This window comes from Bicyclus anynana, chromosome 27 (genome assembly GCF_947172395.1).
Source record: "Bicyclus anynana chromosome 27, ilBicAnyn1.1, whole genome shotgun sequence".
Classification (NCBI taxonomy): domain Eukaryota; kingdom Metazoa; phylum Arthropoda; class Insecta; order Lepidoptera; family Nymphalidae; genus Bicyclus; species Bicyclus anynana.
This window is the reverse complement of record NC_069109.1, coordinates 3125264-3148945: the sequence shown is the minus strand read 5'-3', so window position 1 is coordinate 3148945 and position 23682 is coordinate 3125264. Positions and strand designations below refer to the sequence as shown.

General features: G+C 37.2%; 1 protein-coding gene across 1 annotated transcript; it reads right to left on the bottom strand.

Annotated features, from left to right (window-relative positions):
* Positions 1 to 694: 694 nt before the first annotated feature.
* LOC112051001 (gelsolin) lies at positions 695 to 23277 on the bottom strand. The gene is made up of 12 exons (XM_052890060.1): positions 23131 to 23277; positions 16749 to 16854; positions 13383 to 13463; positions 12606 to 12680; positions 10797 to 10992; positions 8759 to 8874; positions 7303 to 7480; positions 5590 to 5690; positions 4347 to 4463; positions 3297 to 3365; positions 2613 to 2675; positions 695 to 1415 (listed from the first exon to the last, which is right to left on the bottom strand). The coding sequence occupies exons 2-12, from the start codon at positions 16851 to 16853 to the stop codon at positions 1290 to 1292; spliced, it is 1227 nt and encodes a 408-aa protein (XP_052746020.1). The 5' UTR covers position 16854; positions 23131 to 23277; the 3' UTR covers positions 695 to 1289.
* Between the last annotated feature and the right edge of the window lie 405 nt (positions 23278 to 23682).

Genomic DNA, 23682 nt, shown 5'->3' with positions numbered 1-23682 from the left:
TCTGTGTTAATCCATGATAGAATATATCTCAATATAATATATATAATCCATGATAGAATATATCTCGCCAAATTTTAGCTATTTAGGTTCAATAGTCGAGGCGTGAAAGAGTAACAAACATTCATATAATCAAAATCATCAGTTTTCGCAAATCTAGGGAAACCAGGGATTTTTTCGGGATTAAAAGTAGTCTATGTGTTAATCCAGAGTAAAATCTATTTCCATTCCAAATTTTAGCCAAATCGCTTCAGTACGCCGCTACGCGTTAAAGAGTAACAAACATCCAAACATCCATACAAACTTTCGCGTTTATAATATTAGTAGGATGTCATTCAAGATTTTTCAAAATTCTACCCCTAAATAGTTAAAAAGGGTTGAAGATCTTTTAATCTAAGTAATTCGTTCATGTTTTGAGTAATAGTTTTGTAAAATGGTTAGTGGAAAATGCGAAAATAGGTATAAATAGAAGGAGGAGAGTTTACGTCGACTTTATATTACTATACTATAAAGAAAAAGTTTTTGGTATTGTAGGGGTAGTCTATGAATATGTAGTATAAAAAAATCTTTGGGGCTAGCGTCCAAAATATACAAATACATATATCTATTTCTTTTTTGTACTTGGACGTTAGAGAGAATGAAAAAAAAAACATACACAATAAAACGTAGGTAATAAATAAAATACAACGAATAAACATAACCATTTTATTTTTGACATTTTTGATTTTTATTAGCGACAGTAAAGTGCTGCCCCATTAGTGCGTTGCCATAAAAGTCATGCCACATTGCAGCGTTGCATCGTCGCAGGCGACGTTTCAATAAAACTCGCTTCATCCGTTGGGGAGCTATGGTGCCAGAGACCGACTGGCAGACACACTTATAACACCCCTCTTTTTGCGTCGGGGGTTAAAAATACTTTATATCAGAATTAGCATATTCAAAAATATCTTGTTGTTTGTTTGTTTGCCTCAAAATCTCCTGGCCAAACAATCATTAACAATAGTTAATAATGGTCAATCATAATTTGCCCAGGAGATTCTTATGAAACTTACTCGCAATGTATTTTTAACGTACCAATTTTTTATAAATAATTTTTCATCCATTAAACAGATGGGTGAAAGTTTCTAATTCGGATCTTCTATTGTTTGTATTGTACGTATAGTTGCGTCGTCCTATTGCTCTGTTGCGACGACACAATGCAATGCACTAATGAGGCGTCGCCCTAAGCAAACGCGATTCGTTTTGTGAGTGTGTTTCTGTCTTTAGTGTGGCATGCGTTTCTTCTGTTAAGTCTAATGCTGGCCCTTACCGGCGGACCTGACCAGGCGGTTGTGAGACATGCCTACGTCGCGCCAGGTGCTGAAGTACTGCTTGAAGATAGCGGGTTCGGTTCCCTGCGGGATCCTTGCGACGTGCACCTGCAATGAGATGTTGATAATGATGATGCAATGATAGTTTTATTCTACTAACGGGCCCCCGCGGTTTAAGCCGTGCAATCCCGTTGTACTCGCTGATAATGTAGCTCTCCATTGTTCACTTTTATTTAAGTACTAGCTGCCGCCGCGTGGTTTCACCCGCGTAGTTCTCGTTCCCGTAGGAATTTGGGGATAATGTATAGCCTATAGCCTTCCTCGATAAATGTGCTATCTAACACTGAAAGAATTTTTCAAATCGTACCAGTAGCTCCTGAGATTAGCGCGTTCAATCAATCAAACAAACAAACAAACTCTTCAGCTTTATAATATTAGTATAGATTAATAAATAAATAAAACTCTTTCTCCTTTATTCTTTCTCTCTCCTTGACGGCCTCTTTCTTCTTTTTGACGGCTTCCGTGGCGCAGTGGTATACGTGGTGGATTTAGAAGACGGAGGTCCTGGGTTCGATTCCCGGCTGGGCCGATTGAGGTTTTCTTCATTGGTCCAAGTCTGGCTGATGGGAGGCTTCGGCCGTGGCTATATACTATCCTACTGGCAAAGACGTACCGCCAAGCGATTTTAGCATTCCTGTACGATGTCGTATAGAAAACGAAATGGGTGTGGATTTTCATCCTACGCCTAAATGACATACTGTCATGTGTACATGCCTGTATGACATACTGTCATACTGGCATGTACACATACTGTCATTTGATATTGTCTCTGCATTAAGAATCTTGGTCGCTAACTATGGGCCTCATAAGAAGGCTCAGAGTCACACAGCGGGCGATGGAACGAGCTATGCTAGGAGTGTCTCTGCGTGATCGAATCAGAAATGAGGAGATCCGCAGAAGAACCAAAGTCACCGACATAGCTCAACGAGTTGCGAAGCTGAAGTGGCAATGGGCGGGGCACATAGTTCGAAGAGCCGATGGACGTTGGGGTCCCAAAGTGCTGGAATGGCGATCTTAAGTAAGCGCAGTGTTGCCCCCCCCCCCCCAAAGGACTGACGACATCAAGCGAGTCGCAGACATTCGCTGGATGCAGGTGGCTCAGTATCGTGATGTTTGGAAGTCCCTACAAAAGGCCCATGTCCTGCAGTGGACTCCATCGGCTGATATGATGATGATGATGAGTATCTGTGACAGTAGCTGTCACTGAGCTCTGTTTTTCTTAAAGTTGACCTTTCTAACACTTACCCATGATGGATAGTTCTTAGAAGTCAGATACTGTTGTGCTTTCGCCATAGCTTCGGATTTTTCCTGTAACGAAACAGATTTTTATGCTATGTGTCCATAATGCTAGAAGTATACTCACTCGAGCGTCGCGGAGACATTAGAAAGAAAGAAAGAAAGAAAAGTTTATTCAGAACTAGCTGATGCCGCGCGGTTTCACCCGCGTGGTTCCCGTTCCCGTGGGAATACCGGGATAATATATAGCCTATAGCCTCCCTCGATAAATGGACTTTCTAACACTTAAAGAATTTGTCAAATCAGACCAGTAGTTCCTGAGATTAGCGCGTTCAATCAAACAAACAAACAAACAAACTCTTCAGCTTTATAATATTAGTATAGATACACATCATACAAAGAAAAGAGAGAAAAAAAAAACAATAAATCAAATACATTGCAACTTGCATGATGTGATCATGTGTGAGATTTGGTAGATTATAAGAATAAGGTAATAAACAATTTCTGCTTTTAGCGGCAGAGATAAATCTGCAGACTTTAGAGACAATTATTAATTATTTCAGTTATTTTTATATTTATATTTTTTTCCTTAAAAAAACTGTGCTTATGGCTCGAGAAAAGAAATAGAGGAGATCTACTTTTTGATGATGATGATGAAGAAAGTAATTTGTTGTCCCAAGGGGGTAAAATTACCTTTTGCGTCGCTTGCTTTCCAACCCATACGTAGATGCTTCCGCTAACAGTGTCAAGTATATACGTTTCCTGGAAAGAAAATCAAAATATGTAGACAATGAGAAATCCCAAAACAGTCGGGCATACTCCGATAATAAAGGCGTCAGTTTTTGTTTTGTTTTAATAGGTTTCTTAGGGAAAACAAATGAGAATGTACCTAATCTTATTGGAATAGATTTTTTTTTTATTAACAGGGTCATAATATTATTTTCACTACTTTTGCTCAATAACACTAAATATTACCACTCCACAGCGGGGCTAAACAAGCATTTTAGCCTCTAGGGGCTAAACTTCTTTAATAAGTTTGTTTTTTTTATTTTTGTCTGTTACGAGTACTAGCCTACTATAGAATGAAAAAAAAGGTGTAATACATAAATATATCAATCATACTAAAATGATGACATATATAAAACGAAGGAGGTTTTATTCGTAAATAGAATCATCATAGGTAGGTACCAGTACCTACATAAGGCCCTGATCGTTTTATAAAAAATTGAAATTTGAACGAAATGCAGCGTTCTTGTCTATGGAATGTGTATTTTTTTTTATTTGATTTTTAATGAGTTGCGAATTGCGAAAAGAATAGGATTGTTGACTCATATCAAATTTAATATAAACAATATTAATTTGGTGTAGTACAAGGAATAAGGATCCGAAATATTATATCGATATCAATTAATAAAAATTAAGAATTTCTTTTAAAACTCAATTTAAAAATTTTCATGTAATATCGTCTCAAAAAATTATGTAAATTTTTTTTTAGTCTAGTAGGACGATTATGAACTATTTAAAACCATTAAAAAAAGTGTCAACCAGTCTATTTTAGCATTGAATACTGTACTGAATTATTTTATTTTCTCGCAATCCTAGTGAAAAGTAAAGTGCAACACGCGGGGCTAAACCAATTATAAACTATGTTTCTATTTAGCGGCCCTCGCGTCAAGGCTCGTGCCCTAAAAATACGTATATAATGGGTCTTTTAGCCCCTTGTATAACAATCTACATGTTTACCTGTGCCTTAAGCTGCTCCTGCCGGAAAGGCGCCGGTAGAGCGGTGATCTTCAGCTTGCCGGAACTATCTGAGACTTCTGACAGTATCACGGAATTCTCCTCGTTCCTCTCGAAAGCCTGGAAGATGGTTTAATCAGTAAGCAATGCAGTGGTGGATTTACAAATATGCCGTCAAATAAATTTTTGCCGCTCTTAGCCCTCATTCGCACGAGAGTTTTTAAACGGGCGTTAAAAAAACGTTCAAATCTATATCTATACTTAAAACTGGTCGAATTCTGTACATTTATTCGCAATTTGTAGTTTTACTTTTACCATTTGTAACAACAAACGTTAGCGTGGCATAACGGACGCCAGCGCCATCTAGAATCTATACTTATAATACGAATTGTGTACAATTTTGAAGATATTTTGAAAATGTTTGTTGGGGGGCATTATATAATCGATACTGAAGCTAAAAATATTTTTTTTTTCGATTTTTTTGTCTGTTTGTCTGTCTGTCCGTGTTTTTTGTTTTTCGGGCATCACGCTGAAACCACTCAATGAATTTAAATGAAACTTGGCACGGTTTAAGACCATAATACGGAGAAGGTTATAGGATACTTTTTATTGGGAAAATAAAATGAAAAGGGGGTGAAATATGGGTTGAAAGTTTATATGGAAAGTCTATCATTTTTAGAGTTACAGTTTTAAAAATTTGTTCCTAAATCTTAAAAAAAATACGAAATATAATGTAATTAAAAAATTTTTAAAATTCAACGAATTAAAATTCAAATTGAGAATGCATTTGTTGTGTTTGAACGCTTTTTTAACGTCCGTTAAAAAAGATCTCGTGCGAATGAGGGCTTACTGTCCTCTGAAATTCGATTGTTCGCAAACATTTTTATTACATTTTAACTGTTTTTAGTATTTTTGAAGGACTAAAGTATTTGTTAATAATAACCATTATTATACTCGTAATAAAACCATACAAAAATGGCGCCATTGTGTAGCTAGTGTGCCTTGCTTGCCTGTAGTCCGTGGCGTGCACAGGGTAACCAACTAGGGCATGCACTGTACGTAGAAATAGTACAAAATAGAAAATTCCTCTTCCTATACAGGTTCGTAATAAATTCTCAGGGTATGCAGTGCGTTTATGAAGTGCACGCCACTGCCTGTAGTGTAGCTCTGTTTATAGACGATGGTTGTCACTTACCATCACATGTGCGTGCGTGGTCAGTCATTGATTACTATTAAAAGAACCAACCTGATCATCACCGCCGGCAGACTCCTCAGGCACCAAGTCTCTGGAGCCGGATCCGAGGTTTGTGAAGAATTTCTGGACATCCACCTCGCTGGAGTATTGATCTGAGAAAAATAAGAGAATTGATCGAACGAATGTCAAAGCAATATAAATCGGGCAACGTAATACGAATATTATAAAGCTGAAGAGTTTGTTTGTTTGTTTGTTTGATTGAACGCGCTAATCTCAGGAACTACTGGTCCGATTTGAAAAATTCTTTCAGTGTTAGATAGCCCATTTATCGAGGAAGGCTATAAGCTATATATTATCCCCGTATTCCTACGGGAACGGGAACCACGCGGGTGAAATCACGTGACGTCAGCTAGTACAACTATAAAGTTTAGAGGGGTTTCGAAATAATATTCATTGTTTATCTTCAATACTATGTATTACTAGCGCCCGCGACTTCGTCCGCGTGGAATTTAGTTTTTCACAAATCCCTCAGGAACCATGGATTTTTTCGGGATAAAAAGTAGCTTTTGTGTTAATCCAGGCTATAATATATTTTAATACCAAATTTCAGCTAATAATATCATCAAAATCATCAGTTTTCGCAAATCTCGGGAAACCATGGATTTTTTCGGGATAAAAAGTAACCTATGTGTCAATCCAGAGTAAAATCTATTTCCATTCCAAATTTCAGCTAAATCGCTTCAGTAGTAGCGGCGTTATAGAGTAACAAACATCCAAACATACATCCAAACATCCATACAAACTTTCGCGTTTATAATATTTTTTTTTTCTTTACAAGTTAGCCCTTGATTATAATCTCACTTGATGGTAAGTGACGATGCAATCTAAGATGGAAGCGGGCTAACTTGATAGGAGGAGGATGAAAGTCCACACCCCTTTCGGTTTCTACACGACATCGTACCGGAACGCTAAATCGCTTGGCGGTACGTATTTGTCGGTAGGGTGGTAACTAGCCACGGCTAAAGCCTCCCACCAACCAGACCTGGACCAATTAAGAAAACCTTAATCCACCCAGCCGGGGATCGAACCCAGGATTAGTAGGATGCACATCGAATTTAGCTGTAACCTGATAACCCGAACATGATATCTTACCAACTCAGACCAATTATAGAAGGACCTGTATCGCACTCACAGTCACGAACAAAATTGTCTGTCATTTTCTGAGGAAAACGAGCTTAGATTTGGTATATATCTTATACTAAACTAGAAGTTTTTGCCCGTTTTTTACACAATTCAATTACACAAAAAGGTATTTTTACGGAGCTCTTTAACCGACGAACACGATTACAACTATTTAACATCGATTCTATAGATACAGTTTTTATGATCGCATTAGATCGTTGATCATATACTTTGACAGAAAAGTAACGTCAAGCGAGGCAGGTCCTATACAGTAATTGGTCTGAGTCTATCCGCCATTATTAATGTTGCATTTCTTGGAAGATAATGAATATTATTTCGAAAGAATTAAAGTAAATTCGTAGATTTGTATAGTCAAAAATAGTTTAAAAAAAAATATCTTCTTTAGATTCCGCTAGGGTACAATGATCCAATGATCAATATGGGTTGATGACGACATCGATCCTGGGCTCCATACAATTTTGGAACATCTCCTTTTATGTATATTAATTTGTATATAAACAATGCACATCGAATTTAGCTGTAATTTCTTCATAACCTGATACCCCGAACAGGATATCTTACCAATGATCTCCACCCTGCCCCTCCCATTATGATCCTGGTCCCGGATCTGATTGGCCATGGAGACAGCTTTCAGCTTCTCCACATTCTTCGCCTTCTCTCCCACGTACACGAAGATGTCGTTGTTTATGTCCAGAATGAAGCAGTCGCCCTTGTTCATTGAGGAGATCAGAGGATCCACCTGGGAAAATGAAAAATGTGTGTAAAAACGGACAAGTGCGAATCGGACTCGGCCTTTGCAAGTTCCGTATACATAGAATAGGTTAGTTAATTTTTTCAAATGGTCTTTATCGTAAATGAACGACTGCATTAGTAAATTTAAAAGCAGACAGATATAGACTTGAACAACAAATTACCTGTGAAATGACCCAACGTGAATAATGCTTAGAAGGCTTTTACTATATCAGAAAATAGCTCTGAGCACTATGCCGTCATTTCTGAGCGGTACAGGTGAGTACGCGAGTGAAGAGTAAGGCTTACGACCCTTAGGTATATTTCACTAGATATCCTCGGTCCACCTACTGGGAGGTCGACTAACACTGCGCATTCCGGTGCGAGGTCGCCATGCCAGCACCTTGGGACCCCAACGTCCATCGGCTCTTCGAATTATGTGGCCTGCTCATGGGACACTCGACAGGGGATAACTAGCAAAAATGGGGGTTCACAATTCCTAAAGTCCATGAAGATTTCGGATGTGGTCTATGAGAAAAAACGTTTAGGAACCTCTGCTATTAACATTCCGTTTTACAACCGACTTCCAAAAAAGGAGGAGGTTCTCCATTCCACACATATGTTTTTTTGTTAATGTTAATTACCTCATAACTTCGTAATTTATTAAGCAATTTTAAAAAATCTTTTTTTTGTTTGAAAGAGAGATAGAGTTCATTCTTTGATAAGTATTTTTTTGTTGTTGTTTATTTTTAATAACTGTTGTTTGCGCCCGTGATGTCAACCTTTTAAAAGCTTTTACTAAAAACCAGCGCTCTGGCTAGCTGCAGTATTACGCTGAGTGGGAGTCCATTATTTGGTCAGTGCGCTTTTCTTTTTCTTTTTTTTTCTTATCTATATTATAAAGCTCAAGAGTTTTTTTGTTTGTTTGATTGAACGCGCTAATCTCAGAAACTACTAGTCCGATTTAAAAAATTCTTTCAGTGTTAGATAGCCCATTTATTGAGGAAGGCTATATTTTTTCTCTATATTCCTGCGGGAACGGAAACCACGCGGGTGAAACCGCGCAGCGTCTACTATATAATATAAACGCATAGTTTTAAATTTTTAAAGACCAAATGAAAATAATTTTCTTTCTTTCTTTCTATGCTTATAGATTCGCATATCGGTTTAGTAATTTTTGTGTTAATATTAAAATAACTAATGTCTTTGAAGTCGGTTCCATTTTTATGTTAAAAAGATTAAAACGTTTTGAGGTGCGGATCCCTAAAAGACGATTTTATCAACTCACCTGTCTAACTCTAACATTCCTTTTCCCTTTGACCTGGAAGAGACGTTTCTCAGCGCCAGGGTTAGTCACCACGTGGTTAAACCCGGACTGGTGACCACCGTCCAGGTAGCGAACCGCTGTAACAGTAAAAATACACACGCAACTGTTACGTTAATCATCTTTCATCATCATCATGTTATCATCATGTCATCTTTACAATAATGAATTCTTTGATTTGGACTTATGTTTTAGTTCGCTAGATAATATTAAGAAATTTTGTTTGAGGAAATACCTATCTACAGGAAGAAAATTTTTTTAGTGCGGATATTTTTATATTTTGTACATAAACAAAATTTAATGATCACGTATTTTTTCTTTTTTTTTTTAACTCAAAAATAACAAAATTATCGTTAGCTAAAGTTATTTACTTTTGAACAGAATTTTAGGGTCACCCTATAGTGCGTTTATTTTATTTTCGTTTGATACCTAAAGGACGTCACCAGATCACTTTTAAACTGAATATATCTTGTTTAGTAATAATATGTACATTATTTTGTTATTTTAGAGACATAAATTAAAAAAAAAATTACATAAAATGTATCGAACTGTTTGTAGATTTATATTTTATTAATAATACAGAACCACGAAAAAAAATATCCGCACTAAAGACCGAATCACCCTGTATAGTAATGGTTATTTATATCTATAGAATCTAATGGTTATGGTTATTAACGCAGTTTCTGTTACGAACGTAGTCAGACCAGAAGTTTGAATTGGAAAAAAAAAAGAAAAAACATTTATTTAAAAAATTGTGCCATACACCACAATGCCTAACTAAGCACTATTGTTGTGTCTGATGCTTCAACCACCTGATCAATTGAAAACCAAAACTAAAGTAGTTGAAGCATCAAAAACCACTTCGTCATGTTTGGCACAACCTTTTTTTTTTTTGGAATTGGCGAGCTATTGTTCAATTTATTATTGTGTTTAGGCTAGAATGGTTAAGATTTTACGAATATGATAACATTGTAAGGTAAAATAAGGAAATAATAGTAGATTGTTATACAAGGGGCTAAAAAACCCATTTTAAACGAGGTATATTTAGGGCACGAGCCGAAGGCGAGGGCCGCCTAAATAGAAACCGATTTTATAATGGGTTTAGCCCCGCGTGTTACACAATTCTTTTCAGTACGATTGCGAGTAAATAAAATAACTCGGTACAGTATTCAATGTTTTATTTAATTTGAAAATTAAATGTAACTTAATTTCCGACTACTGTGAAGTTGAATAATGAGTATAAGGGGTAAACATGGAAGAAAATTGTTTAAAAAAACACCATCCGTAAGCGAATGCATTGGAAGGTGTTTCATTTGTAAGTCTTTTTTGATCCATTTCCAAATTAGGGTCACCATTCTCACTACATGAAGGCATAACAATTAATGTTGCGAAATATGTAAATTACGGTTACAAATTCACAATGAATTTCTTAAAAAAATCAAGTATTGATTATTCACAGCAAATTGTTTTTAAATTCTCGCTCTTTAATTTTATTTTTCTTTACTAATATAATTTTTTCCCATGAAGAAAAGGCAAAGGTATTACACCGTACAACCTTGTCTTCAAATCTCGCTCTTTAAATTCGCAACTCAATAAAAATCAAATAAAAAAAAATTACCGCATTTACATTCATTCCACAGACAAGAACGCTGCATTTTATTCCAATTTTAAGTTTTATTTTTATCAAACAATCAGGACCTTACCTCTGGCTCAATCGCTCACGCGCGGAGCTATATAACCAAAAGAAGAAGAAGAAGGGCCTTACTTACGATGATTCTATTTACGAATAAAACCTCCTCCGTTTTATAGTAGGCTAGTGCTTGGCTAGTACTCGTAACAGACAAGAATTAAGAAAACAAAATTACTTTAGCCCCTAGAGGCTGAAATGTTTGTTTAGCCCCGCTGTGGAGTGGTAATATGACAGTGTTTTTGAGCAAGAGTAGTGAAAAATATGTTATGTGTTGGTCTTTAGTATTTTCATTTCACATGAACCACCAATTACCTCCTCCAGTGAAGTAGTTCAGGAACTGCGAGCTCTCGTACCCCATGGTCTCCCGGTGCTGCACCGCTTTACCCTGGAACTTATCGTCCAGCCCCACAGTCAAGATGGCCGCCGCCCCTGACTCGTCCTGGGAGCTCTCACTGCCGATCCAGTAGTGGATGTCCCAGGATAAATTGTTGCGTTTGTCGGCTGTGGTCTGTAACATTTACACACGGATTAAAGAATAAGCAGATAGAGCGAACGATACACAACGGTGTAGTAGCCGTTCCAAATACAAAATTGAAAAACGAATACATACTCGAAGTGTCGCATCAGTAATGGGGATGATGACTAGGTTTGAATATATTAATTTTTATGATACATTCGGGTAAATAGGGTCAATATTAACTAATTTATACATAAAAAGCATGTTTGGATATTTGCAAAATAAACAAGATTATAAAATATCGAAATCTATTAAAAATCTTTTATCGTAATTAGATGAAAATTCATACAGTTTTAGCTTCCTTACATTAAATGTAACATTTTTCAATACATGAACTATAAACATAAACGCACAAAATAACAAAGATATATTAATAACTAGCGGATGCCCGCGACTTCGTCCGCGTGAAACTCGATGTAAACTTTGAACTACCCCTACCCTACCCCTACCCTGCCCCTACCCTACCCCTACCCTACCCCTACCCCGTTTTCTAATTATTATTAATATGAACTTTATACAATAACAATAAAGCTCAAATTGACTACGTTTTAGTTACAAATCATTTGTATGGGAAAAAGAAAAGGGCTATTTTTAGGTTTTTTCCAGCAATAATTCTAATTTTTCTCGCCGTAAAAACCATCCTAGAACTTCAACGAACATTTTAAAAAAAGATTTGGCCAAATTGGTCCAGGCGTTGTTGAGTTATGCGCTTACCAACGCATTTTGCGATTCATTTTTTTATTATAGATTTTGTTTGACCGCCCATACAACTAATCTAACGATCAGTATGTACTTAATATTAATTTACGTGCAATTTAAAAAACTAAAACTGTCATCATCCATATTTTCAATAGGTACTATTCAAGGAAAATGGCGTCGTTTTTAAATATTTTTAAAATAGTTCACAAAAACTAAATAAATATGAAATAATATACGTATATTATGATATAAATTTACGTAATTATTGTTAGTGTTAAATCTTGAAAAATAATTATGAAAAAAGTTAAAAGAAGGTAGCTTAGAACCAGGAGACGGATATAAGATACTTAGGGTAGAGGTAGGGTAGGGTTTTACGGGGGTAAAGTCGCGGGCGTCCGCTAGTTTAATATTAATTTCGTGTAGTTGGTAGATGGAATAAGGGTTCGGAATATCTAAAAGTTAAGTACTTCATAGAAAACTCAATTTAAAACTTATGTGTTTAATGTTTTTTTCCAAACGTCAAAACGCTGTCATCTTGACGTTTCGACGTTTTGACGTCACGATGTTGCTAAAATACGTACGTTAAGTAAAAATCGTAGAATGTAATAAGATCAAATTGTAATATTGTTTATATATTTTGTTTATTAATATATGTTATTTGTCTTGTTTTAGGTTAAGAACTAACAAAATAATATCATTTAATATTAACTATTTAGTAGATTCTCAAAATTAAATTTGTCAGCCTTCACCGAACAATCTCCATCGTGCCTCCTCCATCTACTCGACACTGGCGAGATAAACAGTGCCCAGTTGGCACAAATGAAAGCCATAAAGAAGAATTGAATTGAATTGAAGTAAAAATCACTCATGCTACGTTAACAGTGACATTAATAACCATTTCTTACCTTCAATACAATGTATGAATCTCCTTTATAGAATTTTCCCACATCTGCTTGAGACACCGGTACTGGTTCAAAGTTCTGGAAATAAATTAAGAGACATCATCATCATCATCATTATCAACTCATATTCGGCTCACTGCTGAGCTCGAGTCTCCTCTCAGAATGAGAGGGGTTAGGCCAACAGTCCACCACGCTGACCCAATGCAGATTGGCAGACTTCACACACGCAGAGAATTGAGAAAATTCTCTGGTATGCAGATTTCTTCACGATGGTTTCCTTCACCGATTGAGACATGTGATATCAAATTTCTTAAAAAACACACAACTACAAGACGGAGGACCTGGGTTCGATCCCCGGCTGGGCCGATTCAGGTTTTCTTAATTGGTCCAGGTCTGGCTGGTGGGAGGCTTCGGCCGACAAAGACTTACCGCCAAGCGATTTAGCGTTCCGGTACGATGTCGTGTAGAAACCGAAAGGGGTGTGGATTTTCATCGTCCTTCTAACAAGTTAGCCAGCTTCCATCTTAGACTGCATCATCACTTACCATCAGGTGAGATTGTAGTCAAGGGCTAACTTGTAGAGAATAAAATAAAAAAAAAAAACTGAAATGTTTGAGGTGCATGCCCGGGCCGGATTCGAACCCAACACACACGGAGACAGAGGTCATATCCACTGGGCTGTCACGGCTTTTTTTTCATACCTAAGGCTATATATGTATATTCCGTTCCTTATAAAATGACGAAGGTCACAAGCTCTTAGACTATAATCAAAACACTGACCTCTATCCTCCACAACTCGAGTCCGGCGCGTGTGCCAGCATTCGCAAACGCCGGGTGAACCCGGGCCTTTTGTCTGGCATCCTGGAAGTATACATAAACATGATACATCATGAAACATACATCATTATCAGACTCAGACAAATTACGTATGGACCAGTATCGCACCCAAATTAACGGACAAAATTGTCTGTCTTGTGAGGAAAATGAGCTTAGATTATGCATATATCTTATACTAGCGGACGCCGCGCGAGTTTCACCCACGTGGTTCCCGTTCCCGTAGGAGTACGGAGATAATATATAGCCTTTCTCATTAAATGGGCTATCTAACACTGAGAGAATTTTTAAAATCGGATTTTGTCCTTTAGTCACAAGTCCAGCTCTCTGCCACGCGATGGACCCGGCACCTGCACGGTGAATCCACGGATTGCTAAGATATTCGTCTTTGAATTAACTCAACCCCAAGACTAGGTAAACTGCTAACTGTGGCCCTCATAAAAAGGCTCAAAGTCACTTAGCTAGCGATGGAGCGAGCTATGCTTGGAGTATCTCTGCGTGATCGAATCAGAAATGAGGAGATCTGCAGACGAACCAAAGTCACCGACATAGCTCAACGAGTCGCAAAGCTGAAGTGGCAATGGATGGACGTTGGGGTCCAAAGGTGCTGGAATGGCGACCCCGCACCGGAAAGCGCAGTGTTGGTCGACCCCCCACTTGGTGGACCGAGGACATCAATCGGGTTGCAGGGAGCCGCTGGATGCTGGCGGCTCGAGATCGTTGTGCTTGGAGGTCCATGCAAGAGGCCTATGTCCAGCAGTGGACGTCCATCGGCTGATATGATAATGATGACTCTCTTAGTTAATCGCTATTTTTTCACAATTTCAGTAAGCTAAAGTAATATTGACGGCCTCCGTGGCGCAGTCGTATGCGCGGTGGATTTACAAGACGGAGGTCCTGGGTTCGATCCCCAGCTGGGCCGATTAAGGTTTTCTTAATTGGTCTGGCTGGTGGGAGGCTTTGGCCTCTTAATTGGTCCAGGTCTGGCTGGCTTTGGCCGTGGTTAGTTACCACCCTATCGACAAAGAAGTACCGCTAAGTGATTTAGCGTTCCGGTACGATGTCGTGTACAAACCGAAAGGGTTGTGGACTTTCATCCTCCTCCTATCAAGTTAGCCCGTTTTCATCTTAGATTGCATCGTCACTTACCATCAGGTGAGATTGTAAGGGCAAGTAACAAAATTGCTTTTAAAATCTGTAGTTCTTTTTTCCATCGCTAAAAGCAAAAAAGTAAATAACCATTTATTCTTCCTATCATTTAATCTACCAAATGTAATCGGTCCCCACGACGCTTTAGTAACTGCAAATTTAGCACCTCGGGCTCCCTTACCAAAAGGCATATAGGCTAACTACTGAACCGACGAGGTACAGAACAACATAGGTACATGTAATTGATTCGACATTGAAATGTTATATGACTCAGTGCTGTGGTCAAGAATTAGTAATTGCCACAATTAATCCGTCATCTACCTATGTAGCCTGTAATAGCCACATCTTCTTTATTTAATAAAAGCTGGAAGTTTGTCAGCTCTTAAAAAACTAGCCAACGCCCACGGTTTCACCCGCGTAGTTCTTGTACCCATGTGAATACAGGGATAAAAATATAGGCTATGACACTTACAAAGAACAGTAATAAAGAGGCAAAGTTTGTTTTATTGTAGGGGTAATCTCTGGATCTACTGAACCGATTCTGAAAATTCTTTTACCACTACTAAGTCACGTTATTTATGAGTGTTATAGACTATAACTTACCCCCGTATTCTCATTGGAACGGGAACTGAGCGGCTAAAACCGCGTGGCATCGGCTACGCTATTATAAAGGGGTTAAAAGTTTGCTGTATGTAGGGGGTAATCTCTGAATCTACAGAACTGATTATGAAAATTCTTTCACCACTAGAAAACCACGTTATGTGTGAGTGTCACAGACTATAACTTATCTCGGTATTCTCATTGGAACAGGAACTAAGCGGCTGACACCGCGTGTCGTCGGTTAGTCTATTATAAAGGGAGTTAAAGTTTGTTGTATTGTAGGGGTAATCTCTGGATGTACCCAACCGATATTGAAAATTCTTTCACCAATAGAAAGCTACGTTATTTGTGAGTGTCACATACTATAATTTATCCCTGTATTCTGATTGGAACGGGAACTAAGCGGCTGAAACCGCGTGTCGTCGGATAGTCTATTATAAATAGATCAAGTTTGTTGTACTGTAAGGGGGTAATCTCTGGATCTACTGGACCGATTATGAAAATTCTTTCACCACTAGAAAGCTACGTTATTTGTGAGTGTCACATATTATAATTTATCCCTGTATTCTGATCGGAACTGTAGATACGCGGCTGAAACCGCGTGGCGTCGGATAATCTATTATAAAGAGCTCAAGTTTGTTGTATTGTAGGGGTAGTCTCTGGATCTACTTAACCGATTTTGAAAATTCTTTCACGACTACAAAGCCACGTTATTTGTGAGTGTTATAGATTATAATTTATCCCGGTATTCTAATTGGAACGGGAGATACGCGGCTGAAACCGCGTGGCGTCGGCTACTCTATTATAAAGGGAGTTAAAGTTTGTTGTATTGTAGGGGTAATCTCTGGATCTACTGAACCGATTTTGAATATTCTTTCACCACTAGAAAGCTACGTTATTTGCGAGTGTTACTTACTATAACTTATCCCTGTATTTTGATTGGAACGGAAACTACGCGGCTGAAACCGTGGCGTCGAATAATCTATTATAGAGATCAAGTTTGTTGTATTGTAGGGGAATCTCTGGATCTACTGAACCGATTTTTAAAATTCTTTCACCACTACAAAGCCACGTTATGTGTGAGTGTCATAAACTATTACTTATACCCATATTCTCATTGGAACGGGAGCTGCGCAGCTGTAACCGCGTGGCGTCGGCTACTCTATTATAAAGGGAGGTAAAGTTTGTTGTATTGTAGGGGAAATCTCTGAATAACCTGAACCGATTTTGAAAATTCTTTCACCACTACAAAGTCACGTTATTTGTGAGTGTCATAGGTTATATTTTATCCCCGTATTCTCATTGGAACGGGAACTATGCGGCTGAAACCGTGGCGTCGGATAGTCTATTATAAAGAGATCAAGTTTGTTGTATTGTAGGGGTAATCTCTGGATATTCTGAACCGATTTTGAAAAATCTTTCACCACTAGAAAGCTACGTTATTTGTGAGTCTCATAAACTATAACTTATACCCATATTCTCATTGGAACGGGAACTACGCGGCTTAATCCGCGTGGCGTCGATTAGTACATTATAAAAAAGCTCGAAGGTTCGAAGGTATACCTTGTCAGTCAACGAAGTGATGTGTGGTGTTATGGCTTGCTGCCTGACCGTAGTCCTGGCGTGGACTGTCAGGACGAAGAGTGCGCTGATGATGAGTAGCCTCATACTGGAAAGATTCATTCAGTTATCATTAGAAAGAAAGAAACAAAATTCGTTGATACACGCTTCACTTGTAACTATGTATGTAAGAAAATCTTGGAATCTCAATTTGACCCACTTCCCGGTTTTCGATTAGGATGAAATTTTGCACACGCTCTGAGTTCTGATGACAATACATGACTAGCTAAGAAACGTCATTACATATCCAATATGGCGGCCTCTCCAAGATGGCGGGCTGGCCGTTTGAAATCTACCCCAATTATATGGATTTGAAACAAAAGGGTTTGTTGCCAGAAATCCGAAATACGTCACGTGACTTAATTTCAATATTTGTAATTTATAGTGCGTTTAAGTAATTTTAAACTATTTAAGTTATAGAGCCTCCGTAGTTCAGTGGTAAAGCGGTCGGACTCATCACCAAGGGGTGGTGGTTCGATCCCCGCCCCGTTGGTCTATTGTCGTACCCACTCCTAATACAGTCTTTCCCGACTATTGGAGGGGGATGGGAATATAGGTAGATCAAAAGAAGATCTAGTTTGTACAATTTGTACCCACAGTGCATACTTTTGTTGAAATTTTATGCACACCACTGTAAATAAGGAAGGAAATAAACTATATAACGCCGTCTGTTCGTTATCACGCACATACTAAAACCATACATGGACAAACACTAGCAGAACAGTGATATATATCAAGCCATTGTCTGATACGTGAGTAATTATTATCCTTGTACGTTGAGGCCTACTTCGTTGAGTCAGATGTTGACGTCATCGAAAGTCCAAAAGCCACACTTTTTAACCGACTTCCAAAAAGGATAATACTTCACTGAATTGGCCCCGCCTTCAAACTGATCAGCAGGGTTATTATATAACTCAATGTACTCTGCAAGTAATCAGTCACTACATCGTTTTTCATCGTATTTTTGTTTTTGCAATCATCTAATATTGTCTTTTCAACGAAATAATCGTCATTTTACGCAAAGTAACACTAGTCTAGTACAGGGGCGTGCACTTCATAGAGGCATAAAAACACTGCATACCCTAGAAATGTTGTCTACGATAGTACAAATACTAAGTAAGGATTTTAATAAAAAAATGTTGATTAATACCTGATTCAATAAATTTCTAAAGCCGGATCTTACACCATAATTAAATGGAAAGATATTGCCATGATGGTTTTGTATAAGGTTGTAGTAATAGTAAGGAGAGATGTGAGAGCCGTGATAGCCCAGTGGATATAACCTCTGCCTCCGATTCCGGAGGGCGTGGGTACGAATCCGGTCCGAGGTATGCACCTCCAACTTTTCAGTTGTGTGCATTTTATGAAATTAAATATCACGTGTCTCAAACGGTGAAGGAAAACATCGTGAGGAAACCTGCATACCAGAGAATTTTCTCAGTTCTCTGCGTGTGTGAAGTCTGCCAATCCGCAATGGGCCAGCGTGGTGGACTATTGGCCTAACCCCTCTCAATCTGAGAGGAGACTCGAGCGAGCTCAACAGTGAGCCGAATATGGTATGATGATGATGATGATGATGATGATGATGATGATGATGATGATGATGAATAGTAAGGAAAACTTTAGATCAAATATCTACTCGAAAATGTCCACCAGCTCTCGGATCTCTACACTGTTGTTCTGTTGAGTCATTTTCTTTGTGTATTCGCTAATCAGGTCAAATATAAGATCAAGGGCATTTTATTTTTTGTGATTAGACTGTTACAGACTATTAACTAAATAGTCTAAATATCTATTAATGAAAAAATACATAAATTAATAGTCTGTAATAGTCTCATCATCTCCTTACCCTTATCCCACTTAAGTGGGGTCGGAAAAATATGTCAATCTTTTCCATTCGTTTCTATTACTCGTCAACTCATCATCCACTCCTTTTACACACATGTCCTCTTTCACACAATCCAACCATCTCTTCTTTGGCCTTCCTCTCCTCTTATGACCTTCCACTTGCACATTCAACATTTTTCTAGTAATATGACTTTCCTCTCTACGCATTACATGTCCATACCAAGCTAACCTTCTACTCCTCAATTTTTCTGTCACTGGCGCCACCTTCAGACTTCCTCTTATATACTCATTCCTTATTTTATCTATTCTTGTCACACCACACATCCATCTCAACATACGCATTTCGTTCACATGCATTCGTTTACTATCCATCCCTTTCACCGCCCAACATTCTGATCCATACAGCACGACAGGTCTTACAACCGTTTTGTATAGTCTGTAATAGTCTAATAACAAAAAATAAAATGTTGTTGATCTTATTTTTGACCTCAGTATCTATACTTATATTCTAAACGCCAATGACGATCAATTATTCTCACGTTTCTGCAGCACCCACAACTATAACTGATCGTGTATTGGTGCGTGCATCGTGCATGACGGCTCGACTTATGAAACGTCTTCGCTGCCGTTTGCGCTGCAGAAACGTGAGAATAACTGACTTAAAGCTGAAGAGTTTGTTTGTTTGCTTGAACGCGCTTAATCTCAGGAACTACTGGTCCGATTTGAAAAATTCTTTCAGCGTTAGATAGCCTATTTATCGATGAAGGCTATAGGTTATATATTATCCCCGTAATCCTACGGGAATGGGAACCACGTGGGTAAAACCGCGCGGCGTCAGCTAGCAATACGTGCTAACATCCAAAATGTCTTTTACGCATGGGCCAACTTATAGGTTGTGTATTATAGTTTATCATCATCATCATATTCGGCTTACTGATGAGCACGAGTCACCTCTCAGATAGAGAGGTGTTAGGCCAATACTCCACCACGCTGAATCGGCAGACTTCACACACGTAGAGAATTAAGAAAATTCTCTGATACGCAGGTTTCCTCACGATGTTTTTCTTTTTGTGATATTTAAAGTTTTTTTCAGATAGAATGGGCACGGTGACAGTTCTTTTTACTCTTAAAAGTTTTAAGATAATAGTATTATGAACGTTATATAGGCAACTGTCACCGAACCCATGCTATCTGAAAAACACTTTCAATTGCTGAAAATAACTGACAAGTTGCCCATGACACGTTATTTTAATTATTAATTGATTAATAATTGACATGTAATAATAGTAATAACACAATATTTTAATTGTAATTGTATTGTAATCTTTAATAATGTAATTTTTTTTTTGTAATCTTTTAGATATAATTTTTTTGTTTTTTATATTTAATTTTATGATTTATGACTTGTTTTTTAATTTTATTGCTTTTAGTTTATTGTAGTCTGACATTTTTTACATATTAGTTTGCATTGTTTAATTTGACATTAGCCGTGATAGCCCAAAGCCGTGATAGCCCAGTGGATATGACCTCTGCCTCCGATTCCGGAGGGTGTGGGTTCGAATCCGGTCCGGGGCATGCACCTCCAACTTTTCAGTTGTGTGCATTTTAAGAAATTAAATATCACGTGTCTCAATCGGTGAAGGAAAACATCGTGAGGAAACCTGCATACCAGAGAATTTTCTTAATTCTCTACGTGTGTGAAGTCTGCCAATCCGCATTGGGTCAGCGTGGTGGACTATTGGTCTAACCCCTCTCATTCTGAGAGGAGACTCGAGCTCAGCAGTGAGCCGAATATGGGTTGATAATGGTAATTTGACATTCATTCATTTCTGACAACTGTAGTATTGACATAATATTAATTTGTGTTTTTTTTTTTTTTTTATTCTTTACAAGTTAGCCCTTGACTACAATCTCACCTGATGGTAAGTGATGATGCAGTCCAAGATGGAAGCGGGCTAACTTGTTAGGAGGAGGATGAAAATCCACACCCCTTTCGGTTTCTACACGGCATCGTACCGGAACGCTAAATCGCTTGGCGGTACGTCTGCTGTATGCTGTGTTAACCTATAATTAGCTGTGCAATAACCACTCATATATTTATTTCAATGTAAATCTTTAACATGGGAAATTGTAATAGCTGTTGGTTATCCTAATAAAATAAATAAAATAAAAAATTACATGCCCCGGACCGGATTCGAACCTACGCCCTCCGAATCGAAGGCAAAGGTCACCACTGGGCTATCACGTCTCACCTTCTATAGTTATCACCATTTAATCACGTAAAGTTCCCACAATTAACCTCGAGTTAACGTAAACTGTATAAACTTGAGAACGAGAAATACCTACAAAATACAAATAATTTTAGAATTTAAACTATCGTGAGTGTTATTCATATTAATTGATTATGAAACACGGCTAAAACTCACGCGATATTAGAACCAGCTCATGACTAAGGGCCCCGTATGGGTTCGAAACTAGTAGGGCATACTCCGACCTAATATCACGTGAGTTTTAGCCGTGTTTCGTAATCAATTAATAAAAATACAAATAAAACAAAAAGTTATGCATGAGGCGCTCATTGGTGTAGGTAAATTCAGATCACTTTTTGCGGTGATTTTGTAGGCACGTAATATATCTATAGTATAAAATTATCATTGATTCTACCTTTATTATATACATTCTACACCATATTCCCACACTTATGGGAACTAGCGCGATAAGTCATAAACCTTGGGGCACAATGCAAAAAAGGTTGGAAAACCAATTTATCGAATACCTACCTTAAGCGTTTAATCGACACCTCCCGTGACCAGAAGGCTGGCCTATATTTAGGCCAAAGAATTAGTATTGCCATACAACGTGGCAATACTGCCAGCCTTCTGGGCACTTTACCTATGATCGTCGATTCGGACGAATTCTACGACGCCTGAGCCTTTAGATATAATTTAAATTTAGTATATTTTCTTTTTATTAATTTTTATAATATGTAGTTATAAATATTTAGGTATATACCTTCCTACATACTACAAAAAGTTTTTCTTACTCTGTGCATACTAGGTAGTTAGGTACATACAGAAATAGAAGTGCTTTTTTCCTCAATGGAATACAGCAAATTACAACTGGATAACTAGTATCTACTTCCAATTTTATATTTAAATACAATCACGACGAATTACAATCAAAGACAATCACAATCAAGAACTGGATAACTAGTATCTACTTCCGATTTTATATTTAAATACAATCACGACGAATTACAATCAAAGACAATCACAATGAAGAACTGGATAACTAGTATCTACTTCCGATTTTATATTTAAATACAATCACGACGAATTACAATCAAAGACAATCACAATGAAGAACTGGATAACTAGTATCTACTTCCGATTTTATATTTAAATACAATCACGACGAATTACAATCAAAGACAATCACAATGAAGAACTGGATAACTAGTATCTACTTCCGATTTTATATTTAAATACAATCACGACGAATTACAATCAAAGACAATCACAATGAAGAACTGGATAACTAGTATCTACTTCCGATTTTATATTTAAATACAATCACGACGAATTACAATCAAAGACAATCACAATGAAGAACTGGATAACTAGTATCTACTTCCGATTTTATATTTAAATACAATCACGACGAATTACAATCAAAGACAATCACAATGAAGAACTGGATAACTAGTATCTACTTCCGATTTTATATTTAAATACAATCACGACGAATTACAATCAAAGACAATCACAATGAAGAACTGGATAACTAGTATCTACTTCCGATTTTATATTTAAATACAATCACGACGAATTACAATCAAAGACAATCACAATGAAGAACTGGATAACTAGTATCTACTTCCGATTTTATATTTAAATACAATCACGACGAATTACAATCAAAGACAATCACAATGAAGAACTGGATAACTAGTATCTACTTCCGATTTTATATTTAAATACAATCACGACGAATTACAATCAAAGACAATCACAATGAAGAACTGGATAACTAGTATCTACTTCCGATTTTATATTTAAATACAATCACGACGAATTACAATGAAAGACAATCACAATGAAGCAGGTATCCATTTATACTATAGCCTTTATTGATGAGTACTGTTTACCAACAAAGAAATTAGAAATGAAGGTAGAAAACGCATGTCATTTCATAACTTATTTATTTTAAACTATCTATGGTTTGCTTATAAAATATTACATAAAATATTTTAACAATATGTAATTGTTCTAAGCTTATTAATCTAATTTATTTTCATTAATTTAAGAACAAGTTAATTATAATTATTATTAGGTGTGAAATGACTAGTGATTCACCTCATTCTTAATTTGTTTGTAGGTAAACAGTACTCATCAAAATAGGTAGTATAATTACTATTGTAACTTATAAACGGTTTAAATAACTAACTAACTATAAACAAAACAATAAAAAAACTTACGTGTTGTAAAAGTTTCACTAAATATGTTCAACAAACTAACACGCGCGTCTTTTATAAGATCGCGCTTCGAACTGATCTTATTCTTTGAATGTCCTACCGTTTGATTGGAGTGATTCGCGCGATTCTGTTATCGACTGTCGGTCAAATGTCATATAATATATCCAAGATGGCTGACCGAGGAAAACCTCCTTCCACACTATCCTAAACGTGAAAGTTTGTATGGATGTTTGTTACTCTTTAACGCCTCGACTACTAAACCGATTTGATTAAAATGAAAATAAATAATACCCTGGATACCACTCTATAAAAAAACCATGATTTCTTAAGTTTTAAGGTTTTCATAGTTTAAGTTAATTTAAAAGAAAGTACCTCGATACTCAGTATTTAAAATACTTTTTTATTACAAAAACCATTTTGCGACTTCTCAATTTAAGCCTTTTATTTAAAGAAACCCTAATAGCTTCTTTTGTTTTTTTATTTAAATATAAATCGTTAAGGTTGGACTATTTATTATACACTAGCGGAAGCCCGCGATTTTGTCCGCGTGAAATT